Source organism: Rhipicephalus microplus, chromosome 4 (assembly GCF_043290135.1).
Source record: "Rhipicephalus microplus isolate Deutch F79 chromosome 4, USDA_Rmic, whole genome shotgun sequence".
Classification (NCBI taxonomy): domain Eukaryota; kingdom Metazoa; phylum Arthropoda; class Arachnida; order Ixodida; family Ixodidae; genus Rhipicephalus; species Rhipicephalus microplus.
Window position 1 is genome coordinate 25,480,582 of NC_134703.1, and position 25,641 is coordinate 25,506,222.

General features: G+C 44.5%; 2 protein-coding genes across 2 annotated transcripts; one reads left to right on the top strand and one right to left on the bottom strand.

Moving 5' to 3' along the window:
• The first annotated feature begins 1,252 nt into the window (after positions 1-1,252).
• LOC119171567 (prostatic acid phosphatase) lies at positions 1,253-3,368 on the top strand. The gene is made up of 2 exons (XM_037422343.2): positions 1,253-1,751; positions 2,297-3,368. The coding sequence occupies exons 1-2, from the start codon at positions 1,431-1,433 to the stop codon at positions 3,224-3,226; spliced, it is 1,251 nt and encodes a 416-aa protein (XP_037278240.2). The 5' UTR covers positions 1,253-1,430; the 3' UTR covers positions 3,227-3,368.
• A 1,423-nt stretch (positions 3,369-4,791) lies between these two features.
• On the bottom strand, positions 4,792-25,108 carry LOC119171754 (venom allergen 5). The gene is made up of 9 exons (XM_037422583.2): positions 24,952-25,108; positions 23,827-24,167; positions 23,117-23,204; positions 19,446-19,615; positions 17,751-17,857; positions 16,129-16,253; positions 13,028-13,171; positions 11,370-11,635; positions 4,792-4,931 (listed from the first exon to the last, which is right to left on the bottom strand). The coding sequence occupies exons 2-9, from the start codon at positions 24,157-24,159 to the stop codon at positions 4,839-4,841; spliced, it is 1,326 nt and encodes a 441-aa protein (XP_037278480.2). The 5' UTR covers positions 24,160-24,167; positions 24,952-25,108; the 3' UTR covers positions 4,792-4,838.
• Between the last annotated feature and the right edge of the window lie 533 nt (positions 25,109-25,641).

Here is a 25,641-nt window from a genome sequence, read left to right on the forward strand (position 1 = left end):
AAAACGAAGAAGGCAACAGATTCCCCCATACAAATGGTTACGAAGCGATGGTGACGGGCCAAAGGCCCCGAGAACGTATATACGTACAAGAAGGGCTCCTTTCTTTGAAACAAGCTGTTGCGCAATCGCATTAAAAATCACGACATGGGCAAATACAGCTACATGCTCACTCTGGTGACTTTGTAACTCCGATATCACAAAAATGTTCCGTGCCCGGATCGGGCCACCCAGCTCGCCTCAGCGGTCCGTGTACGTGGGACTAGCCGGGTGGCGTTTGGTCTCTCCCGCCTGTTATCTGGACCAAATATACTCAATTCAGCAACAACGTGTTTTTTTTTACACATTAGGCTATAGAACATGCGCTTGGCTTTAATTATGGGGAGTTAAAAAAATCTCAGGGGAAATCTTTTTTTCGAATTGAATGCCAAAATATTGCATTTTTAGAGACGTGCCTTCACTAATGCGTTTTCGGTTTGCGTTTGACATTCACAGCTATCGGATTTTGCACAATCGTTAACCTTATAAGTGGCAACAGTCAGGGGAATTTTCGAAATTCTAAATATTATATACCCGCTGCCATAAAATCTCAAATTAGAGCATAATTCTACAATGCACCGCATTCGCCATTTTTTTCTTATAATATGGACAACAAAACTGCAAGATAAAATTTGTAAACGCAGTATGCGAAGAAAAAAATTTAAACTTACAGCTGTAATACTTCTTTTAAAGGATCTCTTTAAATTCATTTTTTTTGCACAACTAATTAGCGAAGAGCGGTAACGGCTCTGTGAAACTTGTGAATTCTCTTTGACAAAGCAAAACTTTCTTTTGCTAAAACATTTGTTTCGGGATCCTAACAATTCTGACAGCGAAGTGTGTTTTTTTTTTCTTCTTCTTTCGCGGCTGTGCTTCGACGTTCTCAGTATCTAAATACCCACTCCTTATTACAGCCTATAAAGGCATCGGTTCGTTCTCACGATAAAGGGATTCTTTAAATCCTCTAAGCTCTATCAGCCAACATGCGCATTAGCATATCACTTTATTTCACTTTATTTTACATGATATTACTATTATTGTTTGACACACATGTGCAAATACCGGGCTGCGTCAGTTCACCGAGGAACGACAAGCCCCTAATGTAGCGTTACGGTTTCAACTCTCGATAACCTATCAAAGAAATGCTATAGCTGCAGAAATGTATAGAATACTATCTTAAGCGGCCGCCGGGTTAAAAAAAAAAAAGAAGGAAGAAGCGGACGAAATTCGATACGGTCGCGTTCGTTCCTCAAGCCCGCGTCGCTGCGCATTTCTAAACGGACAAGCACACAAAGGAAGTCGCGCGTTGCGATACTGCAAGAATAGCTGCCCACCGTCGCCGAGTCTTCTCGAGGAAAATCGGTCAGTTGGTACTCTGTGGCAGCGCCCGGAACATGGACGCTCGGACACCGCTTCTGCTGCTGCTGTCGGCGCTTCGAGTCTTGCCGATCGCGCTGGCTGAAACGTCGCCAGACCTGGCCACGGCCTCGGACGTCGGCGGGAGCGGCGACCAGCTGCGTCTGGTGCACGTGGCTGCACTGTTCCGTCACGGGGAACGCGCATCGCTTACGACGTTCCCTGGAGACCCCAACCGACACTACGTGTGGCCCATGGGACGCGGGCAGCTCACCAACAGGGGTCGCCAGACGATGTACGCTCTCGGAACATGGCTACGTGGGCGGTACGCGAGCTTTCTCACCCACGACGTGCGAGAGGTGAGGGCATCGACAACTTCGGTGTCTTGATGTTCTTTAAGTAGGGCCTGGCTCGAGAACCGGCTGGTTTAAATAAGTTGTATTAGAGGAAAGCAAGCGTTCTTGCAGAACATTTATTTGTACTGTACAGATGTTTCAACAACACGTAATAGTATTCATTGGCTAAGGAAAAAAAGAAATCATCTCCGAAGTAAGAAAGAGTACTATAGCTGCCACATATAGCATAATTGAAATTTCAAGAGCAGACTGGTATAAGGACAAGTGAGGGATAATGATACCGTCACTGTTTGTTTTTTTTTTCACTGAAGGCTTTATTGAGAAAAAACAAGCATGTATATGCTGCCAAGGCACGTGACACCATCGCAGGTGCGCACCATTTTTAGGGCCAAAGTCACACTGTATATTTTCATTAAGCCCTTTTCTTGAGGAGAGACACTTCTGTGCGGGAAATATAGTTGTGACTGATGCTGATATCATTTTTTTACTAATCATTGTCCCAGTTCGCACTTTAAATTTCAATCGTGAATCTTTTCCGATTTGCCCAGGTGACTGCCCGAAGCAGTCCTGTGCGCCGATGCTTCGACAGCGTTGCGCTCCTCCTGTATGGCCTGTACCCAGCTGTCGAAAAGGGGAGACAGTGGAAGCATGGCCAGGATTGGCAGCCGGTGGCCATCATGAGCCCGCCAGATGGTACGGACAAGTACGCGACGCTCTGTCTGCCGCGTTTCCTAGAGAGCTTGAAAGCGCTGTACGCTACCGAAGTGCCTTGCTCCTTGGTCGACAAGCGGTCACTTCAACAGCCTTCAACTAGCGAGACAGCGGCACCGCAGACCTTTGCCACCGCGGGCAACATACTCGGATTCGTTGAGACTGTGGCCAACGTCACCGATGAGCCCGGTGCGGCGCGATTCGCGGCCACGGCCCGCATCGTAGATGCCCTGTTCGTGAATCAAGAGAACGGCCTCCCACTGCCCGAATGGGGCGTGAAGCACATCCGCCAGCTCTCCTGGCTCAACGATCAGTTGGTCGAATTGATAGGAAAGTACCAGAAGGACAACATGGCGGGTGCTCTGCTCAAGGACTTTGTGGCAAGCATGAAACGCGGACGTGCTGGCGGTGGCGTGATGCTGACGCAGGGGCGGGACGACTCCCACGGGGGACCCAAGGTGACGCTCTACTCGTACCACGACATGAACGTCGCCGGAGTCATTCTGGGCTTGAATGGCACGCTGAGCAATAGGCCGCTCTACGGAGACGCCGTCATAATCGAAGTGTTCACTCACAGTGGCGCTTCCGCCGCCGAAAAGTTCGTCAGAGTTTTGTACAAGGGGAGTGGCGAGCATGCAACAAGCATTCCCGTCAAGAGCTGCGCCGATCCGTGTCCGCTGCAGAAGTTCGACGAAATCCTGGAGCGCAGATTCAATCCGGTGACGAGGGCAGAGTGCGGTTGGAGCGAGCACCAGCCTCTTTTGTGAACATTATAAGTGCTAGTAAGACTTCTGTATATCGGAGTTCATTTACGAGAAGGAATCTAGAAATTCCGAAATTATGCGAGATGGATTTTGCCATTAGGTTATGTTATGTGTAATTTTGGATAAATGCGCATCTGCTTCTAAAGGTGCCGTTTCGGTTGCTGCAACTTACTTCAGTAGCTTAGTTTACTTCGTTTCATCGTCATGGCGGTATAGTATAATGTGGTGCTTGACTGCTGGTCCACAGGTGGCGGGATCGAATCCCGGCTGCGGCGGCCACATTTTCGATGGAGGCGATAATACTCGAGGGCCAGAAGTGCTCAGATTTAGGTGCGCATTAAAGGACCCCAGGAGGTCAAAATTTCTGGAGCCCTCCGCTACGGCGTCTCTCATGATCGTATGGTGGTTTACGGACAGTTAACCCCAACAATTATGGTTATATTGAATTTACAGCAGCTATCTTCGTTCCAGTTCTACGAAACAACTACATAGTGAACGGATGACAGTTTCGTTTTGCCGACTGTCGATATGGTTAAAAGCCTAATTGCATGTGCGTGTAATGAACACAGTACGACGGCTGTCGGCAGCTGCAGTGTTTGCCCATTTTGACAGAGATAGTCGATTAAATGGCAAGATTTTTTTCTTGAAACAGTCTGTTCAGGGGGAAGTCCTGTAGCTATCGGCGTCTTCTCTGGTCGCCTTCCTTTGCTTGGTGAGAAACTGGTGTCACGGCTGAACGAGGGTGTACTGCATGGGCATACCCAGCTCCTCATACCAGATGCCATCGGAATCCACAATACACGCGGGTGCAGCAGACAAGCTTTATTATTAATGAGGCGAACTTGTGCCTTCTACAAGAAGCAAAGAAACAAGACAAATCAGAGTGGCGGGTGCGTGCACGGCTGCTGCCGAGCAAAAGAACGACCTGCCGCTTTTGTGCTCCTATATAGTATTTAACCACTGTGTGGTCACACAAGGCATGCGCGTAATTGTCATGCATCAGATATTATACCTATCTGATACGATGGATCGGTTGGCTATAACCTACGTAAATGACGTAACTGATGCCATTTGACGTTTCCAGCTGCGAAGCCCCACGTGGCACGGAACTAAAAAGGGAAATGTAGACGGCCTATTGCTAGCATCGTTCGCCACTTGACGGCAGCCATAGATAGACTTTAATGAAATCTTCTCTTCCTAAACTCGGTTCCTGAATACGTCAATCTTCGTTCATGTACGTTGTCTACAGTAGTATAAAAAGAAGAAATAGACAGCAAATAGACGGCCAGTCCCCCAGATAGTGTGTAAGCCATACATATAGGCCACAATCACCATTATCAGATGAAACGAGCGCTGGACATCAATGTTTGAATGCCATGTATGGTGTCCAGTATTCCCCAAAAGAGCTACTTAATTGCGTTATATACGTACAACCCTCCCCGTCACAAGTGATCTCCGAACTAACAGCCTGACTAATCGTAGGGCTGAGTATATGAACTATGCGAATACGGTGTACTCTGAGTTATTTCTGCACCAACTTCACAAATCAAATTGGCATTCAACGGGAATAACAACGCAAAACTGTTTATTCGAGGCATGCGGCACGTTTATCATATCACTCGTAGCAAGCCTTCTCGTAAATGAGAACCTTGTAAATGTTGACGTACTGGGCCGGGCTTCCTCTTGGCACCATGAATGAGAAGCTGATCTGTGAAAGAACGGAGAGAGAAGAAAAAAATATGAGAAAGGTGCGTATATTGGTTAACTAGACTAAGTCCAGTTCGATACCCTACACGAGGGAGAGGGGAATGAGGTATAGAGAGAGGAGATACGCACTGCACACACACCACACACACAGTTCAGGTTTCACAGGCAGTCACACAGTGACATTGCCCTCAAGAATTGTAGAAGGGCTCGTGTGGCTTCCAGGGCTGACGTAAGTGAAGGTCACGCTCCCAAGATATTCTCCATATAGTAAAGGGTCAATCATTCAGCCATTTACATTTACATTATCAATTATAACTAAAGACAATTCTGAACTACGTACACATACGTATACTACGCAACATAGAAGAGGTAAGCAGGATCTGACACAAGAGCTCTGTATTTCATTCGCTTATCATCGTGGTGCGGTGTGGTGATGTATACGAGTGCAGTCGCGCAATCATGAAATTCCGCATGGAAGCGCTGTTTGCGAGCGCGCGTACACTTCATATTTGGCACAATTCACGAGCGTTTCTTTTCTCGCGAAAAGAAATTAGACAAATTTAAGCACGACATAAATGTCAAAAAGCAGCAAGCACAGGACCGGGTTAACTGGCGGAACATGGGAGAGGCCTTTGTCCTGCAGTGGACGTAGTCAGGCTGCTGCTGCTGCTGCTGATGATGATAAATGTTTGATTCCAACAATAATTCAGATGGCCTACAACTTCAAATGGGTTTGTCTTATTTTATTAATACTGTATGCCTTAAGAGGACACCAAAGAGAAACAACGACTTTTGGTTTATATAAGTAAATGCACTCTAAGAACTCAATCATATGTTCGACTGCCATAAGTTCATTATTAGCGGAGAAAATCAAGGTTGAAGTTCATTCTTAAATTTTGCTCCGAAGTGTCCACGCATGACGCGACAAACTTTAAGATATATTTTTCGAACTTTTGCGACATTGGTTCAACCACATTTTCTGCGATTTTTCGTGCTAGATATATGGCACCCAGAGGTGACAATCAACTTCAATTTTATTAATTAGAAGCTACATAGGACCCAGCAGACGCCTTCAGTATTGATGACGTCATGGTGTTTGGCGCGGGAATCACAAGGTGGCGTCTCCACTCGCGTTTTCTTCTCGCGGGTTTTTCACGCTTACCAAGCGTCGTGCCGTGGCATGAGTGGTGTTTTCAGGATTGTGAAACTGTACTTTAGGAATGCGCGAAAAATTGTTTTTACCCTCGTTGTTCATTTAACAGCTTCTTACAGGAGTGTGAACAAATATCGCCACCCAAAAACTCCGTACAAATTGTTGATCAGCGGAAGCTGACGCTGCACTGAAGCCTTTAACAAGGACTGATTACATATTCGTGCTTCTCAGTGAAGTTAGACACACGAATGGTTTGGGTTTGCTAAAGTGTTTGTTTCACATGCCGCACATTGTGCCTCGCATGATCATGGTCGCGGGTTGATAAGACAGTTGCTTGGGCTAGTTGATCATTGGGAATCAACATATTTACACAGCGCAAGACTATAGTTACGACGTAGTGCATTGTTGTAGCCAAACACCGTCAGCAGCTAACACGAGAGATTATTGAGGCCAATCAAATGCAAATGCTGGGTGATGGATGTATCAGCATGCCTTCGCTTGCTCTGGCAAAAAAAGAAATCGAGTTTCTGGCTGTGACACAATAGATTATGAATTTGCGCTGAGGTGCGGAGTTCTATCCATATAATGAGATGATGATTGCCTTATTGTGATGCAATATGTTGCGAGATTGCACGGTGATATTCTGTCACGAGTATATATTTCCAGCGTTTTCGCAAATGAATTTTCAGTTGAAGTCAGTGGTCTTTCTGTCCTTGTCTCTTCTTTTGTAGTTGCGTCGTAACTACTTGTAGTCTTGCGCTGTGAAAATATGTTGGTGGTCGTGGGAGAGCGTAATGAATGGTTCATTGCGTTTCGAAACGCGTTAATCAAAGTGGTTGTTCTCGAACCACAGACGTCGCAGCCGAAGCCAAAGTGCCGCTGGGGAAACTTCCGCCGAAAACGGGTGTTTGCCCCGGTGAAAGCGCTCCCGCAATCATCACATCAACGCCGCAACAACGCGCGTTGTTGCAAGCGTTTGACATCGCGAGCTGACTCACAACGGAGCCAATGGCGCGCGTGCTTGGGTACGACGCTGCGAATGACGTAACTGATAACGCAGCCAATGGGGCCCGCTCATGGCGCCGCTGCCAGATGGTTTTTTTTTTTGTTTCTCCTAGCCATATACAGCTTTCGCTCTAAAAGAATTCAAATAGGGAACTACACGTCTGATGGAAGGAGGAAAGGAATAACAAAATGAGCAATAAATATTCAATTAAAAGGCTAACATTCAAATTAATAAATAATGCTTAGAATATATAAAAAAACATAAACCGATCGCGAATGCATAATACTACCGCTAATATTCAGTTCTTATAATCTTCGTAGAAAGTATACTGTTTAATTGCTCATTTGGAATGTTTCATTGCATTTAGCCGAACCGATTGCATCCAACTCGGCTCAATCAAATTATTCAAAAATCAAACTGTTTTTGAGCATGAAAATATATTTAACGTCAGCGCACAGGAAAACTTACGGTTTCATCGAATGGTCGGAACACCTGTTTTATCGAATATCGAGCAGCGCAAAACGCCCCCAAGAGTTCGCTTTCCCTTGCAAGTGGCGGGATTTTTTAACGGAAGGAGACTTTTCCCGTGCATTTTGGAGAGTGAGAGGTGTGATAGAGAGGGCAATACCGGTACTGCATTTTGTTACCTACAACCCGAGTCAGCACACAATTACTGCCTCCTACTAGAAACACCAAAAAATAAGAACTAAAAAAAATTTGCGTTTGCTTTAAGTTGCCTTTTTTTTTGCATTATCGTAAAGCAGTTTCGTGAGGCAAACTCACGCACCAAAGTTCGCATTAAAAAACTGTAAATATATTGAACAATTTACATCGAATAATTCGATATATCGAACTGATTGCCGTTTTTTAGCGAGTTATGTATATACGCGTCTGACTTTACCAGATCATATGTGCTAGCGTCGCGTTTTAACCCCAGGCCACGCGAAGGTTTCCTGGTAGCACTAAATGCTGACACAGCATCGCGACAACGTTAAGAAAGTTACTTGGACATTCTGGCAGCATTGCGTGCTAGCAGGTCAGATAGACATCAGGGTAAATCTCGTTGAGTATGACGGTACTGGGGCATGTTCTAGCTTGCAGGAATTTGGGCGAGACGACCTGCGGTCTAAATAATCAACCTGGGGTGCGGAAAAGAAAAACCCTGGTGGTCCACCAGGTCATGTCGGCCATTTCATGCTCACACCGTGATTTACATCATGGCTCCCTTCGCACGACACATATGAGGCGTTCACCTTAAATAAACGAGCACGTGTAGCGGTAGCTCGTATTAAATGACTAAAGAGGACCGACATTTTTTTTTTCTTTCTAAGTGGAGCTGTTTAAACCGGGCGCAATGCGTAATATGCGGACTGAAGAACCTCGCACAGGAGTGACGCCACTCCCAGACCACGTGCGCATGCGCGCAGCTGGTGTGTGACGTCAAGCACCGCGGTCGAACAGAAAACGCGAACCGGCACGCTTTCGTTTCGCCCTCTTTTTCATCTAGCCATCTTCATCTTCTGCTTCGCTCCTAGGAAACGTGAGCCACTCATGGGAAAGTTGTTGTTTGCCTCGAGGTGATCTCGTAGTGAGATATAAACAACATGTTCGGTAAGTTTTCACGAAGTCAGGGATATTGGCCTCAAATTTTTGAAGTGACAAGGATTCGACAGGTGTGATAATAAATGTGATATCGGCGTGCCTCCATTCTTGAGGATGTGTTCCTTCTATCCAATGTGCATTGTAGTAGTCGATGAGTCGATAGATGGCCTGATCGTCGAGGCGGTGTATAGTAGGGCATAACAGATCACGATGCGGCAAGCGCCCCCAGCATTGCGTCCGTGCCTTTTTATCTGACCGAACGTAAGCACTGAGGAAATTCGGCCAGGCACTACGAAGCCCTCCGACAGAGGTCAAGGTTAAGTCCTCTCACACACCCTGTTTAACGAGGTCGTGGGAAAGCTACCACCATTCCCATATAGATCAAATTCCGGACGTGCAGCATGTGCTTTGTGCTGATGACGTCATGATCTGGTTAAAAAGAAGGGTCGGACGGTGCCATTCAAGACGCACTACAAGAAGCTGTAAATGAGGTTCGAGGGTATGCCTTAGCCGGAGGACTCACTTGCGCAGCTGAGAAGTCGCAACTGCTGCTCGTATTTAAACGAAGAAAAAAAGAAAACGATGCACTTCCACCCTTCACTGCGAAGTCGGTTCTTGGCCAATGCCCCAGCGTGGTATCTGCCGCAGATGGAAGGATATACTCAACTGTTTTGCGCGTTCCGTCCAAGCCTCGCGTTCTAACGCGATAGAGTTAGAGAGCTGGTTTCGCAGGGATTTCCCCGTTGGCAATGGTGTCGGCGTCGTTGATTACGAGTGAGAAATTATCATATTGTCCGCGACGGAAAAATTAAAAAAAAAAGATGTGAATAAAATATTCTTTTCCACGTCTGAGTAAAGATCGAACCCAGGCCGTCTGCGTGGCAAGGAGGTGTTCTACAACTGAGAAAATCTATTTGTAGAAACTGATTTTGAAATTAACACCCTTTATGAGCGTCATGTAGATAAAGGAGTCTCCTTAAGGCATCATATATCGGGCTGCAGAAGCGTGGAATCGGGCCAGGTGTCAAAAGATGTAAATTGGGCAACGAGCGGGTGGTTTTAAAGGCCCATTCATTACAAAGTGCTCAGACATACTTTAGCATCATTATCAGCATGCCTCAACCATGCCACGAGGAAACGAAAGAATGTGTGCGTATAGCATTGACCGTTTCAAAGTATATCATTGAATGCCTATACTGCATTGCAAGCACACCTGTTCAGTGCTCAATAAAGTGAGCAGCGGCGTATAGGTTCGCGTGTTGTCCTGCGGACGTGTAGTGGGCTTGTCGCCGATACGCAAGATGAACAATTATGGCACAGTTAACAGCCGCGCTTGCAATAGGCGTTTAGTGATACTTTGACACGGCCAGTGTTACGAGCACTCGGCTGCGGACCCGCGGTTGACGGGTTCGAATCCCGGCTGCGACGGCTGCATTTCCGATGGAGGCGGAAATGTTGTAGGCCCGTGTGCTCAGATTTGGGTGCATGTTAAAGAACCCCAGGTGGTCGAAATTTCCGGAGTCCTCCACTACGGTGTCTCTCATAATAGTGGTTTTGGGACGTTAAACCCCACATATCTATCTATCTATCTATCTATCTATCTATCTATCTATCTATCTATCTATCTATCTATCTATCTATCTATCTATCTATCTATCTATCTATCTATCTATCTATCTATCTATCTATCTATCTATCTATCTATCTATCTATCTATCTATCTATCTATCTATCTATCTATCTATCTATCTATCTATCTATCTATCTATCTATCTATCTATCTATCTATCTATCTATCTATCTATCTATCTATCTATCTATCTATCTATCTATCTATCTATCTATCTATCTATCTATCTATCTATCTATCTATCTATCTATCGTTTTGTTATACGGCATGGTTGAGGCACGCACCGAAGCGTGACTAGGAGTTAAGATGGCGCTGCGCACGAGACCCCATTGCACTATCGCAATCTACTCTTGAAGATGAAGCTCAGGCGTCTCCACTTTTCCCGTCTAATAGCATATCTTTGCTATTAACTAATCAGCATTAATATACAACCCTTAACGAACACTGGTCATCGCCGCGCACGTCTAGCCTCCCCTCTCATTCGATAACGACCCTTCTAAATAAAGCTCGCACTATAACGCTTTCGGCCACACACACGGCAAAAGTTGTTGTTTTTTTCATATCAATAATCATTTTTACGGTTATTTCATTTCTTTTATAACATCTGCGTGATTCGGTAATTTGTAATTTTTTGTGACACTTTTTGAATCTTTCCACGCATCCAATATATTATGTATTGAACTGTTCGTAATTTCCCCCTCCCCCATTCTAACAATGCATCATCTCGGGGCTGTGGAGTATTCCTAAATAAACAAATAAATAAACAAATAAACAGTTTCGTCCCACACAGTATAGTGGTTATGGCTCGCGACTGCTAAACCGAAGATCGTGTGATCGAATCCCGGTCGTGGCGGACGCATTTTCGATGGAGGCGGAAATGCTTAAGGCCCGTGTGCCTAGATTTAGGTGCACGATAAAGAACCACAGGTGGTCGGAATTTTCGAAGCCCTCCACTATACGCCGTCTCTCATAATCATATCGTGGTTTTGGGACGCTATATAAACCGCAGAGATTACCGTTAAATAGTTTCCTTGGTAGGAAAACTCACCTTTACACCAACGTTGTAGCGGAGCGTGATGCTCGAGCGCATCAGGTTTATTGCTCCTCCGGACAGATTGACAATGGTCTGTCGGTCAGTCCGATCGACAGGTGTCGCCACAAGGTCAAGCACTCCGCGGTCGGTCGCTCCAGTGACGTTGGGACCCTTATTGTACTCGACCTTGACGCACAGCCGGCCGTTGCTGGACTGGATGGGCTGCTCGAAGGTCATCTCCGCGCCCTGGCCAGACCCGAGTACGGATTCGGCATGGCCCACTGCGTGAGATTCCGTTAGGAAGTGCTTTACTTCCTCATGCTTACTCAGCTCTATATGCTTATGCTCAGCTTTACTCTAAGAAGGTATGAATTACCCAAGTTTGTCAACTTGGCTACCTAACAAGGAACAGTGCAGACACACGTGGCAAGAGAGACTGACAGGACTTGGCGCTGGTTAACAACATGAGCGTTCATTTAGTAGGTGGATAAATGTACACGCCTCTTGGGAAACAAAAGCAAAAAAGAGGGGGTTAGGGGGAGGGCAGGTGCTAAATGCATACGTCCCAACTAGTCCAATCTTTCTTGCAGTAACCCTAAACGTTTTCGCTACATCATGGCAATCTAGTCCGTAAGGAGCCCGCGGAGGCTGATTATAAGGAGTCCCTTTTCGCTAGATCCGTAGATGGGGGAACGGCTCCAAATCGCGCTGTCCAATCACAGGACACACACTTCAGCGGGACGGTATGTCGTCCGTGCTGACGCCGCTGTCTCTGCAAGGAATATGCGGCGACCGAAAACAGCGAAGGTCGTCTCGTCAAGCACGTTGCAAAGTCGAACCGCATGCTGCCTCACATCCAGGCTCTTGAGGGCACTGCACGTGCTTGAAACGACTTGTAGCAGAACAGAAGCCCTTCGGCGTCTTGTTCGAAGAACAGGGGACGTCGCAGGTGCTGATCGTACCACCCCTGTATATTTCAATATAAACCCAAACCAACTCGCCCACATACATGTGATTATACTTCATATATCCTGTAATGTCGCACTGCAACGGCGCATTGTGTAAAGCCATATTTACCAAGAAGTCATCGCTATTCGCTACATTGCCAAGATAATATTTCCAGAAGCTGATATGCAAGATGATAGTACTAATCCCTATGCTTCGCATACACATCCCGATAAGCTGTGTAGGCCCGCACCACGAGGTGTTTTTTAAGCACATTTTAAAGAAAGAAACATTAGCTCCTCTTGACATAATGTCAATATATTTAAGATTTATTAGTAAATTAGTATCAATTCGTGTATATTGATGCGTCAGCAGGAGAATGCAAAAAAAAAAAACGTTCATAAGTTTGAAAGCGTCTTATATATAGCTGTAAACTGGTCAGTGATATCTTGTATACGCCACTCTTGTGGTGCTTTTCTTTTTTGCCATTTGTTATTGTGCGCCACGCCACTGTCACATTTCTTATTTTTCTTAATGGCGACCTTCTTCTGACTTCCTTTTTTTTAGGTATGAATTCATCAACTCATCACCTTAAACATATTTTGTTCTTGCATGAATTCTTCATATTTTTTTGTAATTGGACAACAGCTAATCATCTGAATATCTCGCGAAACAACAAGCCTTGTCAGTACAGCGTGAACGGAATAGAATTAGGCATGCAGGCTTACTTCCGAAAAACGTCTTCGTCTTCCAACCATCACGCGGATCACTTAGGAAGGTGCACGAACGGGAAGTGGCTTTGTTGAACAAGCACCCCAACAACAGGTTGTCTTCGTCGTCCAAAGGAAAAGCCGGGCCATCGTCGATCACCTCTGAAAAATATCGTTTTTCATACACAAATGTGTTTCATGCTGCGCTCCAGTAACGTACGTATTTCCGTCCCGGCAGTGTCGTCAAAAAATGCACACTATATCAGATAAAGAAAAAAAAATCGCTCCGTGACAACAGATGCCGGGCCCGATACTGTGACCACGGTCAAACACTCTGAAGGCTTTCCAAACGTGCCATTTATCTCTAACTTTCCTCTCACTGTGCTCTGGGGCGGTGGGATGGTGTCACCCTCCGGGAGCGGTAAAGCGAATTTATTCACGATGCATCATAACTGTGGCCTCCGCGATTAGCTCCTGCAATTTGTCGTTGCTACGCGGCCATAAGATTCAACGCGCTTTCAATACGAGAAGTCCAATTTATTTAAAGCTTTGATGTGGTGACACCTCAATGTGGCGACATCGACTCAAGGTAGCACCATACCCGATTGAGGGAGAGCGTCGCTAATAGCATCCATCTGTACCAACAAAAAAAACATGGTTGATCCCTCCGTCATAGGGATCGGTAAAACACGAAAGTAAACTGTGTCCTTACCGAAGTAGTTTGATGTTGACTGTACATTGATATATAGAAGCTAGCGCAATATGCATTGGTGTTTGGCAGCTATGTCACTGATTAATGCATCTACGTTGCCGCCCTGTCATATATCTCCATCCAAATGACTAACGTCCATCGTTAATGACTAAGCAAACCTTTGTGGTCATAGATGCTTGTGGTTGTTCTAGAAGTCAAGGGTTGACAGCGAAAACAGAGAAATTGATGCGACAGCCAGAAGAACGTGACTGATTGGACGCCAAACTTGGGCTAAGGTCACCTACTCACGGCATGTCGGAGTTAAACACCACAGCCCGACAAGAGGGAAACACAACGCACGTCGCTTCTTCCCTTTGGCCGGCTGCGATTGTCCGCGGGGCGAGCGCAAACGGCGTACGCGGAGGTAGTACTTCTAGACGAACCACACGCCTTGCTCTGGGGTGTGCAAAGTTTTTTTTTTTTTTTTTTTTTAGGAGCGAACTAACCCGCATCACACCGACGCCAACCCACGGACGACACTACCGTACCAGTGCCAGTGTCATGAACTTGACAACCATCTACAATTTTCTGCACTTTCTCTTCTCTTCTTTATTTCCCTCTTTACTCTATTTCTTTCTTTCTTCCCCCCTTCCTCTTACTGAACGGGCATGTCAATGACACAAACATCTCTGCCTCATAATTCATTAAAAAAAAAAGAGCTCTGAAGACCTTTGTGCTCATCGAGCCAACACCTTAGGACACAATATTGCGTTATCGTGCCCTAATTGTATTTTTCAATTGGCTTTTCAATAAATTTGCGCTTTGGGTTGAATATAAAACCCTTTTTAATTATATTTTTAATTGGCTTTTGACCTGGTATGCTTCAGCAGGAACAGGTTTTCCCATGTCTTTATTTTTATATTTTTCTTTATATCCTAACTATGGGAATAAAGTTTACTGGGGCGAAGCTCCTAATTCCGTGGGTCTGTCTTTGTGACCGTTTCGTAATTACCTAGTTGTACAACTCACTCAGCAGGTGGCGCTAGTGTGAGTGACAGACAGACGAACGGAAGGACAGACAGACAGACAGATGGACGGATGGTCGGACAAACTGACGGACAGACAGACGGACGGAAAGACTCACGAAGGCACGGACGGACGCATGGATGGCAGCACGGACGGATGGACCTCATTGCTAATGACTGCATCATGCAGCACATGCTTTCCGAATACGCCCTCAGATGCATAGGAACCTCGCAATCTTACTGCCACGGCAAGGGGAAAAAACAAGCGAAGAAACAAAGCAACAAACGAAAAGAAAAAAATAAAAGTTGATTTGTATATATCTATAGGATACACACGCACAGTTTTATGCCTTTCTAATGATTTATTGGGCTAACTTTTCACGGGAGAGTTTCCGTTTACCGATGGATCTCTCCCTCTCGAGCTTCGCCCTTATCATCATTCATTCCGTGGATATGGCGTAATTTTTTTCTTACGTATGGATGACACCGATGCTTCAGGGAGCCTTCATCTGCGCTCAGCCTCCTTAGGTGGCGCGCACGTGAAAGCTCTGTGCATATCTTTACGACGCTTAGGGTAAAGTCGCCATCTGGGGGTGTGTTGAGGCGCTCACAAAATTTCACTTATCCAATCCGAAACGAGCCCTATAAAACGGACGCTTGAGACGACACGTTCAAGGAACTAATAGCGTGTACAATGGTCATGATGAATTGCTGCACTTTACCAAGAACGCTGCGAGAGGACAGTGATAAATATAAAGGCGTATTTTTTATAGCGTGTAAAGCATGTGACAGTGGCGCGGTGTGTAGCGTGCCCGCCATCTGATCTCGCGGATCGAGGACTCATGGGTTCGAATCCCATTGCCAGAAAGTTTTCTTTGTCTTCTGATTGTGCGTATTATTCTTTCATCCTTTCATCCGTATCATCCTTTTATGTTATGATAATAAACTGATTGATTATTCGACGTCATTTTCATTAAGGAAATACGTCACGGAAGTATTGTTGGACCCCGACATAAAACGTCACTTTTATGTTGAAATGTGTAAATATCTCTGCGACTCACCGCGTTCTCCACTTACGCTGGCTCTGAGAAAAAATAGCGACCGTGCTGCTGGGAAAACACGATGCGCATTGCATTTACATCTAACCAGCTGGCGACTTTAGCTGAAGCACTGCGTCCAATCAGCGACGCTCTTCTAGATACCACTTTCTCTGCTTACGCTATCACCGGTAACTTCTACAGCTACCATAAGGCATTGCTTAACCATTGATCATGGACGTGGGTTGTCCCGGTCGAGATTTACCACCAAGCGTCAATGATGGCGCATGGCGCTATAGCTACCAGACATATTGTCTTTGTGCATGCTCTCTTGGCTTACCATTATTATTATTCTGCAACACTTACTGCACAATCCATTGTAGGAGGGAGCGATGTTGTATTCCTCACACGACTCTCCGTAGCAAGTACCTTCCGGGCAGTTGGCGCAAGCTGTACCAACTTTGTACATTTCGTCACCTCGCACATTTCCACTGAAACAAACCAAGAAAGATATTTAGCCGCTGACAAATGCTTGTACTCGTCGTGACAGTAGTTTTTACCTCATCGATAACCGGCTTGTGGTAAAAAAACAACAACTCGCGTGACCTGAGGGAGATTAATAAAAGTCAAGGTGTGGGCTAAAATCCCACATAAGTGTATTGCGTGTCATTATTTCAGTGGTTTTCAGCCATGGAAGTGTGAAGGTGATATTTTAACAAAACGTGCAATTTTAAACGTGAAACACGTACATTTTATTGCTTTATTGCAAAGAATGGTCAATCCAAACTGCCCCGTCAATCCGATCTCAACAGTTTGCAATACGCTGGGCGGTCTGCAGCCACCGACGTAGTTGCCAGATCCAACGCGTTTTTAGCTATGCTTACTCTTATTAAAATGTGAAAACCTTAACAAAATATGCTCACTTTTGTTTGCCATAGAAAACTGCAACAAACGCAGGAGAAGGATATTTAGCCGCTGACAAATGCTTGTGCTCATCGTGATGGTAGCTTTTACCTCAACAAACACCAACCCTGTAAAACACGGTTGCTCCGCCGCAATGAAAACTCGTTATGCTGTGAAGAGTACTAAAATTTATAAAGGATTGTTGACACAGGGCATAATGTGCCTCCAAAAACGCTTTTTTTTTTGCGATAACAATTTATGTACTGCCTCGGCTTTTTTTACCGTTGCCAAAGCTGCCATCATGCACCGTGTATGTATACGTATGTATATATAAAAAACTTAATAAAAGCCGCCACGCTAGGCACCCAGCTTGTCACGAAGCGCCAACGCGCGCTTATCTTCCACGCGTACTTTGTCCCACGCATAGGGGCAGAGAGGGGGGGAAGGTTAGGTGCTTGTGCGATCGCGCTTATTCTTCGATGGAGAGAATTGTGCACTTTGGCCTTTCCCCGGAATGATGCGTTAGTTGCCTGGACCACAAAGGACAACTTCACTCGCAGGGAAGGCCCCGGTTCACGAAAAGAGTAAGCGTTTCAAACGCAGCGAAGTAACAACTGGGATACTCGTTAAATCACATTCATATCTGCACCTGCGATTACGTTTCGTGGGTTGTTTTTGTTTAAACAGCGCGTTAAGCGTCGAGTTGTAAACGTTGTTAGCTAGCTCTCGTCCTGTGTGTGTTGTTTTCGTGCGTCATTTGTGCGTATGAGAAGCACGGTGCACGTTTCGATCTGCTAGCCGTTCTCAGCTTCACATTCCAAGTTATTGCTATCGCATTCATTGCTTCTCCCTCACGGAGAAACTGTGACTTTTTTTTTTTTTTGAGGGAATGGGTGTCGAGGATCACCGAAAATGGCTTCGCGGTCCCGCTGTTGAGAACCACTGTGCTAAGGCATTCTGCCAATAGTCGTACATGTTTTCAGTAGTGGTTAAATGAGGAGGACGGTCGCCCGACTTGTGTTTTTGTGTGTGTGCGTGTGTGCATGCGTGTGTGTGTTTGTGTGCGTGTATAAAGATGTTCTCACCCTGGGCCATAGGCACAGGTGTAGCGCTTGTCAAAAGAGTCGAAAGCCGATCGGGATGCGTATACTGTGTAGCCACATCCAACCTTCCAAGTTGTCGCCCAAGCCAGCTGCATGAGCGAAAAAAAATCACAAAACAAAACGTTACACCAAGTTATTTCTTAGTACTATAAGCATTAATCTTTACTGTTTCTGTGATTACTAAAAATGTATTGACAGCTGTACGGTGACTCACTCCTTCTGCGCAGGACAGCTGCTGGACTGTTAACGGTTTACGTGACCTAGAAGTTTGTAGTAATGGTCAGTCAGCTGGAAGCGATGCGTTTAGAATTTAGGCACTTAGGCTAATTATTGGACTGAATTCAATAATGACTGAATAGAACTGCGTTAACAGTGTCCTCGTTTTACTGGTGCAGATGACATCATCTCGATTTCTTTTTTTTTTTCAGTTTCACAAACATAAAATCCTCTGTGGTGGAATTTTGTAACACAGTTAGATGCCTGTAATCAAAGCGAATAAGTGAGTCAGTCAATAAACGAGATGATAATAAAGGTGTAACAATCTTGTAAGCATGTTCACCTCACTCAGGGACGTTTTGCTCGCTCAATTAAAGGGACAATAAAGAGGGAAACGGTTTTCCTGCAATTAGTAAGTTGCCCTTTCACAATTTTAAACCTTTGCGCTCACCGTGGGAAGATGCTTGATTATCGAAAAAATGCGTAAAGAGAAAATGCGGCTGGTGGCGACACCTCAAATTTCTGACTCGTTAGGTCGTGACGTCATACATTTTGACGGTGTTTACCTTCGTATCTCCTTGAATAAGTTGTTTTCGGGCGAGTTAGTGGAAGTTTACCCCGTTCTCAGGCTGCACCGGCAACAAACAATTTGGTACTTTCGCGGCCGTTTCACTCCTACTGCCGCTCATTTTAATGTTCCGTGCTTTGCGCCAGTTACGGAATGTTTAGCATACGTATCTGTTAATAGGTAGAAATAAAACACAATGTCTGCTGAGTGGAGCCACATACTTCACACATCAAGTTCTGGGAAATTTGGTGGAATCACTGTCGGCACATTACGACAAATACGCTTTGAAATACGTCATGTCACGGCCACATATTTTGGCGCGCAATTTAAAAGTGTTACTCTGGCCTTAATTTTCTCCCAAAACAATGAACTTATGATGGCAAGACTAACGACATTAAACTTCCCAGAGAACAGTTTATTAATCTAAACAAGTTGATTTTTTAACTTGGATGCGCTTCCAAGTAATTTCGCGAGAAAACTGGCGTCAATCAATATATCTAGGAGTGTCTTCATTACCATCAAGGTTAGATCTTGAGTGGGTTGCAAAGAAAGGAAGCAGGAGAGCGACATAAGGTAGGGACGTTAACCAGTTTAAGATAACTGGTATGCTACCCTACACGATGGAAGGGGTGGGAGAGTATGAAAGGGTGAGGTGTAAAACCTGGATTGCGGATATAACGTATAGCCGCGGCTAGCACAGCACCAGGTTGATTGGCGGCAAAATTAAGGAACATGTAGGCCTTTACCCTGTGATGGGCCCACTCAGGATGATGATGATGATGATGATGATGATGATGATGATGATGATGATGATGATGATGATGATGATGATGATGATGATGATGTACTGCGTCACAAATGCACTTCCATTCAAGTCGAGGCTGGGCTCTCACCTGGGTGAAGCTTTCGACTCCATGCATTGTGGTCAGTTTCGTAGTTGAACGCAAGTTGGGAATCCTCCGATACTCGTCAAACATGCTTCGTATGCATCTTTCCCATTCAGGATAGTCTTCGAAATCCGCTTGCATCAAGCAACTGCTGCGGCCGATGCAAGGAAATCTGCCTACATTAGCGCGACCAAAGAAACGAAAACAAATTACGAGGTTCAGAACCTATTTCGAAGACTTCCGACGTTGAAGCGAGCTCAATGCGTCGCATCAAATGCATTAATTTAGCACCATGCGAGATGCGACATTCTGTGCTAGTGACCAAGTTTGTATATAAGTAACGTCATCTATAACTAACCCTGTAAGGAACCATGTCAGGCGATAAAGTGTATTTACTGTATCAGGACCATGACTGGCGGTATAGTGAAGCCTATTATCAGTAAGCTAAAAACTAAAGAGCCACTGTCTTGGAAAAATCGTATAGCTTAGAGAGAGTGGCAAAGTGTTAGTAAAGAACTGCGCGAAGTTGTGTTCATACGTTTATATTCGTCGTTTAAATCACAGTAAGCAATCGCTGACTAATTATTTAACAAGCATGACATTTTGCTCGCTCACGCAAGTATGAAAGGGCCCTTCCCTCAGTGTCCAAACCCCGCCACTCGCTGTCACAAAGCTTGCGTGATGAAATTTACGAACCTAGATAATCCAATGCTCTATACTATATTTCGTTTCCACCCATTTCTCAAACTTGAGGTTACCCGACTTTAACAGGATGGCGCGAACGAGGGAAGTTCACGTGAATCCATCCATCACCTTGACTTATCTCCCTCTTTGCACCCACTGTAGAGTATTTCACAAATGGGGTTTCGATGTCGCCATATCGGGCTGTTTACTTTCACCGCTCTGTATTGAACAACTAAACGGACTACATATGGAGGTATGAGAACTTCATGAAAACTGCTGGATTGTTGCATTCGACGATTCGCTGACCATACTCAGTTCTCGTGATGAGACAGAAATAGGGACGTATTCGTTTTACAACGCAAGATGGCGGCAGCCGTATGTGTTACGTCAAATCGTCTATATAGTTCGCTGCGACATACGATGCTCTGGCAGCGTAAGCGTGCAAGCTTCATCGGACTGCCGCGTACGTTACTTCACGGATATGACGCGCGTTACGTTAATTGAGGTGCACAAGAGCTATTGATATACCAACCAACATCTCTGTTAAAAAGGCTTTGCAACACTTTCCGGACATAGTAACAATAATTAAAAAATAAAGCGTTTCCGATCTGCAAAAATTTAATAACATCAATAATATATTCATAATATATTATTATTACTATTACAATATTAACAAAATATTGTTAATGTATAATATTATAATAATAGTATTATATATATATATATATATATATATATATATATATATATATATATATATATATATATATATATATATATATATATATACTACTCTGAAAGACGCAGGCAGACTAGGTACGGCGAGCAGGCAGGGCGAGCAGAAGCGTTTATTCTGCGATGTCTGGCTCGGCTCAGAACCACACCAAGAGAGAGAACGATGATGATGGGTATGTGCAAGTGAGAACGATGATGATGGGTATGTGCAAGTGAGAACGATCAAATGCTTGGAATGTGCTTACAATATATATATATATATATATATATATATATCATTAAAATAAGTCAAGTCATTATTGTGCTGCATACACTAAAAAATTGGTATTACGCGTCGAAAGTGAGAAAAGAGCACTTTTATTTGTCTATAGGTTATGGCACTCGAATGCTGACCCGAAAGCTCCTGAAGGTCGCGGGATTGAATCCCAACCACAGCGGGTGTATATCGTTGGAGACAAAAGGCCAGAGTAAAGGCCTTTGTGCGGCGTCTCCAGAAAACACATCAAGTGAGTATGAGCCACAAGAATAGCGCAAGACCCAGCGACATGTGCAACATGTGTGAGTGTGAATTAAAAAAAAACACATGAAAGAACAAAGAGGTAAAGATAGGAATAAAAAGAAAGGACAACAAAAAAAAACAGGCATAACAAAAAGAATAAACACATAAAACTAGATAAAAACATGAAAAAAAACGGAGAGAAATGAAAATAGAGAGAGAAAAAAATTGATAAAGAAAAAAAACGAAAATAGGGAGAAATATAGGCAACAAAGTCATAAAAAAGGAAAAGACAGAGGAGAACAAAGTGTGGGAGAGAATGTGATAGAGATGGAAAGAAATAGACACATAAGAGAGAAAGAGAGAAATGGATGGATAGAAAGGTAGAAAGAAACAGAAAGAGAGAAAAAAACATAAAAATAAAGACACAATATAGATACCGAAAAAAAACAGAGAGCACAAGAAATAATAGAAGAGAAAAGAAAGAAACAAATAAAGACGGATAGAGAAAGAAACAGAGAGAAAGGTACGAAGAGTGTAGAAAGAAGAGAAATAAGTAAAGGGAGAATAGAAGAAATTTTGAGAAACAGAGACAAAGATAAAATTATACAAGAAACAGACAGAAAAAGCAAGAAAGAGAAATGGAGAAGAAAAAAAAAACGCCAGGCCTGCGCTGAAAGTGCAGCACAGTCACAGTGAAAGCTAGAAGAGCGGCCTTTCAGAGCCTTTTCAAAACACTCATCGGGTAACTACTGCAAGCACGCTTGCGAGCACACTTTCTAGCAGTGATTTGTATAGCTGTGCGTCTGGTAATTCCGAAATTGATTGAATTTCAGATGTTCTAACGCATCCTACAATGCTAGTGTGGTTAATTCGGAAAAATTCCACGTCAATTACAAAACGCCCTCCCAAATACCATAAAAAACTAGCGCCCAACAGCGGAAGGTCACCTTATATACGTGAGCTCAAGCTTCGGTAATGCTGAACGCACCGTTTTGAAAAAAGGGAGACGTGCGGGCACTGCAGAATAAAAAAAAAAATATGGGTGCTTTGAGCGCGTCCCTTTCAGAAAAAAAAAAGAAATGCATTTATGGCTTAAGCAACCAAAATCCCCCTGAGAGCTGCCCGACAACACAGCGAGAGGGGCGACAAACAATGGAGGTATTGCACGCCGCGCAAATGTTGACAACACTCGACTAACTCGTGGAACATCACGCGGGGGCCTCTGTCAAACCAGAAAAGATGCTGATTGGTGCTGATAACTGAGATTAACACTCGCCTTTGCTTTACAACAAAATAAAAATATCGTATAGGCATTGGTCGTCACTATACTAATCGGTCAGAACTCTCAAACAACACAAGCATAGCGAGTTTCCAAATTTGGTGTCAGAGGTATTTTAAACTGTATACAAGTCTTAGTGAAAAGAAAACGACTAAGGAAGCTTATTATTGAGAAAAAATAATGAATGTAAGATTTCTCCTGTTGCAAGTATTCTAGTAAAACATATGTAAAGACGGCACAGACAGTGAAGAAGTGCCTTTGCTCTCTGTCTGTGCCGTCTTTTCTAGTTTTACATGCTGTTGCATACGTCCAAATGAACGAACTAGCCCAGGAAGCAACCGTCCTAGAAAAAAAGTCCACTGAAACACGTATTCCTATTTTTTAATTCTGGAAAAGAACTTGATGCTAATCTGAGGCAACACTAAACCTGTAAGTGGGATGTAACGGAGTGGCTGCGCAGTTATGACGGGAGCGACTTACCGTTCCTCGTGCTAAAAGAGCTCGATGACTGACTAACGCAAAGGTCGGCATCGGCCTGCGCTATTCTCGCAAGGTTGTCGTCCCATTCCTGCAAGACAGACCAGTTTTAAAGCAGCTTCTAAATGTATTTCCCTATAGAAAGTAGACAAACTTTAGACATGATGAGTTTTCGCTACGTATTTACAACTTGTATACTCTTATGCCATAAAAAATGTCTAATGACACGCGTAATTAAGCGCTTAACAAGTAGGGTGTGCACGGGTCCACCAAAACGCGCTTGGAGTCCGTGAAGAAAGCGCGTGCAAAATCGAACTCATTCCTAATTGCTCCCGCATAGGAAGGTTGCGGACTCATTTTGATACGCATGCAAATAAACGAGTAATCATTTTACTTGGCCGATATTTTCATTCTGGCCTCGACGTGCTGAATGAGTGACGTCAAGAAATGGATAACACTGAAAAGTATGCCAAGGTGTTACGCGGGATGTCGGAGGTAAGAAGTTTGCAGCTTAAAAAAATAGAATCAGCCCACGCAGTGCAGAATGCGTTGCGGGCATTGAGAGATGCATTCGTGCTTCAACGAACATAAAATGGGCTGACAACGAAGAAAATGATGATGGGTCAATAACTTTGTAGTTATTATCATAGGACAAATTCTGTGTAGCTGTGTGACCCACTCGAGGTAAAGCAAATATACAGGTCAACGCTCACCATTTCCAACATGTTTGAAGCATGTGGCAACTTGGAGTAGTTTCCAGTTGCTATTCGACTCCTGTAGCGGTTGTGGGCGCTGAGGATTACCTCCTTGTCAGCGTCGTCGATTCCAGAATGAACAGGCTCGCAAGTGGAAGCGGGTTGGCGGCACCGCAAGGGATCCACATTGGGGCACCTGTTGACATTCCTACAGCCGCGGCCGAATTCGTAATACCCGCAGTACGCGGGAATCACGCGGGCCTCAGCCACTGGAGCAATGAGCGCAACGAAAATGGCCAACGATATTTGTGCGACTCGCACATACGCCAGTTTACCTCTGCTGAGCTTCATCGTTCAACCTGCAATACGAAAAAAATATAATAAATTCTGGTGTTTCGCTTGTCAATATTCCTACAATATTGTGAGACAGACCGTAGTGGCGAAACTCAGTTTAATATTGAACATCTGGTTTTAGTGAGTAAAGAAATCCAAATGGTAAAAAAAATAGAGCAGAGAGAAATGAATCTCCGGTTGTGCGTACACTCATAACAATCATGTAAACTTTGTGGGCGCTTGCACATACATGTCTATTTCAAGGACATTGGCAAACACTTTGGCCTGCTTTATGTAGCCGGCTGTCACATTGCACTATACCATAAAATAGAAATGAACAAGCAAATGATTAGGATGATTCCTTATTCCGCATAACAACAATAACAAAAAAAGCCAAGAAAGAAGGTGCTGTAGCACTCGACCAATGACACAGCGTCTAATCAGCTGCTGACGTAATGGGGTGAAATGTGACTGGAGACGCAAACGCGTGCTAAATAAGTTGTTTATTAAACGTGAGTCCATTTTAGTCATCTAAAATGCTTCTTGTACTCTGCGGGTATACGTGGCACTTATTTTATTGTCACGTATCCATGTGGTCATTTCAATCCATTAAAAGAATAACAAGTTAGTTTATGAGAAAACCCCTAGTACATTTATCTCAAACACACTTCCAAAGATTTTCTGCGCTCTATTTCAGCACTTGTATTGGCTGCTCATTCAGGCAAATCTTCAAGGTCATCAAGTTGCCTGGACTATAGCAACGAAGCTATTTATCGTACAATGCGCGAAAATGCATTTTGCCCCACTTACCTTATTAGTCGGTTCAGGGTGCCTGAATTGTGCAGCGAGTGCCTCGACAGCCCCTTGCTCCGGTGAGTTGTGAATCGAATGCCGTGTTTTTCTCCTTGAAGCAATCTCCGCGCAGGTCTCAACCAGGAAGTATACGAAAACTTTGCTAGTAAGGAGAATTGGGCGTCAGCGCTGATTAGAGACGCCGACATCAGCGTCGGCGATTAGCCAGCCCTTGGCCACGGTAGCTGCTGTAGCCATTGATAAGAACGCGAGAAAACAGCCGATGTTTCGAAAGTATAAAGATGCATATTTAGCACAAATAACTCGTTGTATGTACCGCTATGTATCTCGTGCCCACACTAGCGGTGCGTGGCGGTGCGCATGGGAAAGAGTGGGGGGGGGGGGGCAGTGTCCCCATCCACATATAACCTGAGGAGTGCGCCTAGCACTCCCCATATATTTACTGTGTCCGGCCTCTCACGACGTTTTTCAATGTGTGTTGAGGTGGTCATGCAGATTTTACAGCGATAGCTTTATATGGCTAGGGGAAACGAAAAAGCGCTCGCCCTGAGTTTCCATAACGGTCTCCGTTAGTCGCGCCATCAGTTCATTCTCTACGACACACTCAAGCCCACACGTCATTGGCAGAACCGTTATTGACGTAATTCTCCGTGTCGTATCCAAGCACGAGTGCCATTGGCTGCGCCG

What these genes read in the sequence shown, in the direction of transcription:
- LOC119171567 (XM_037422343.2), top strand. Translation starts at nt 1,431, where the DNA reads ATGGACGCTCGGACACCGCTTCTGCTGCTGCTGTCGGCGCTTCGAGTC. An exon ending in TCACCCACGACGTGCGAGAG is followed by an intron (nt 1,752 to 2,296) that starts GTGAGGGCATCG and finishes CGATTTGCCCAG; the next exon opens with GTGACTGCCCGAAGCAGTCC.
- LOC119171754 (XM_037422583.2), bottom strand. Translation starts at nt 24,159, where the DNA reads ATGAAGCTCAGCAGAGGTAAACTGGCGTATGTGCGAGTCGCACAAATA. An exon ending in ACCTGTGCCTATGGCCCAGG is followed by an intron (nt 16,254 to 17,750) that starts GTGAGAACATCT and finishes GGTTTGTTTCAG; the next exon opens with TGGAAATGTGCGAGGTGACG. An exon ending in CTCCTACAATGGATTGTGCA is followed by an intron (nt 13,172 to 16,128) that starts GTAAGTGTTGCA and finishes GATATTTTTCAG; the next exon opens with AGGTGATCGACGATGGCCCG.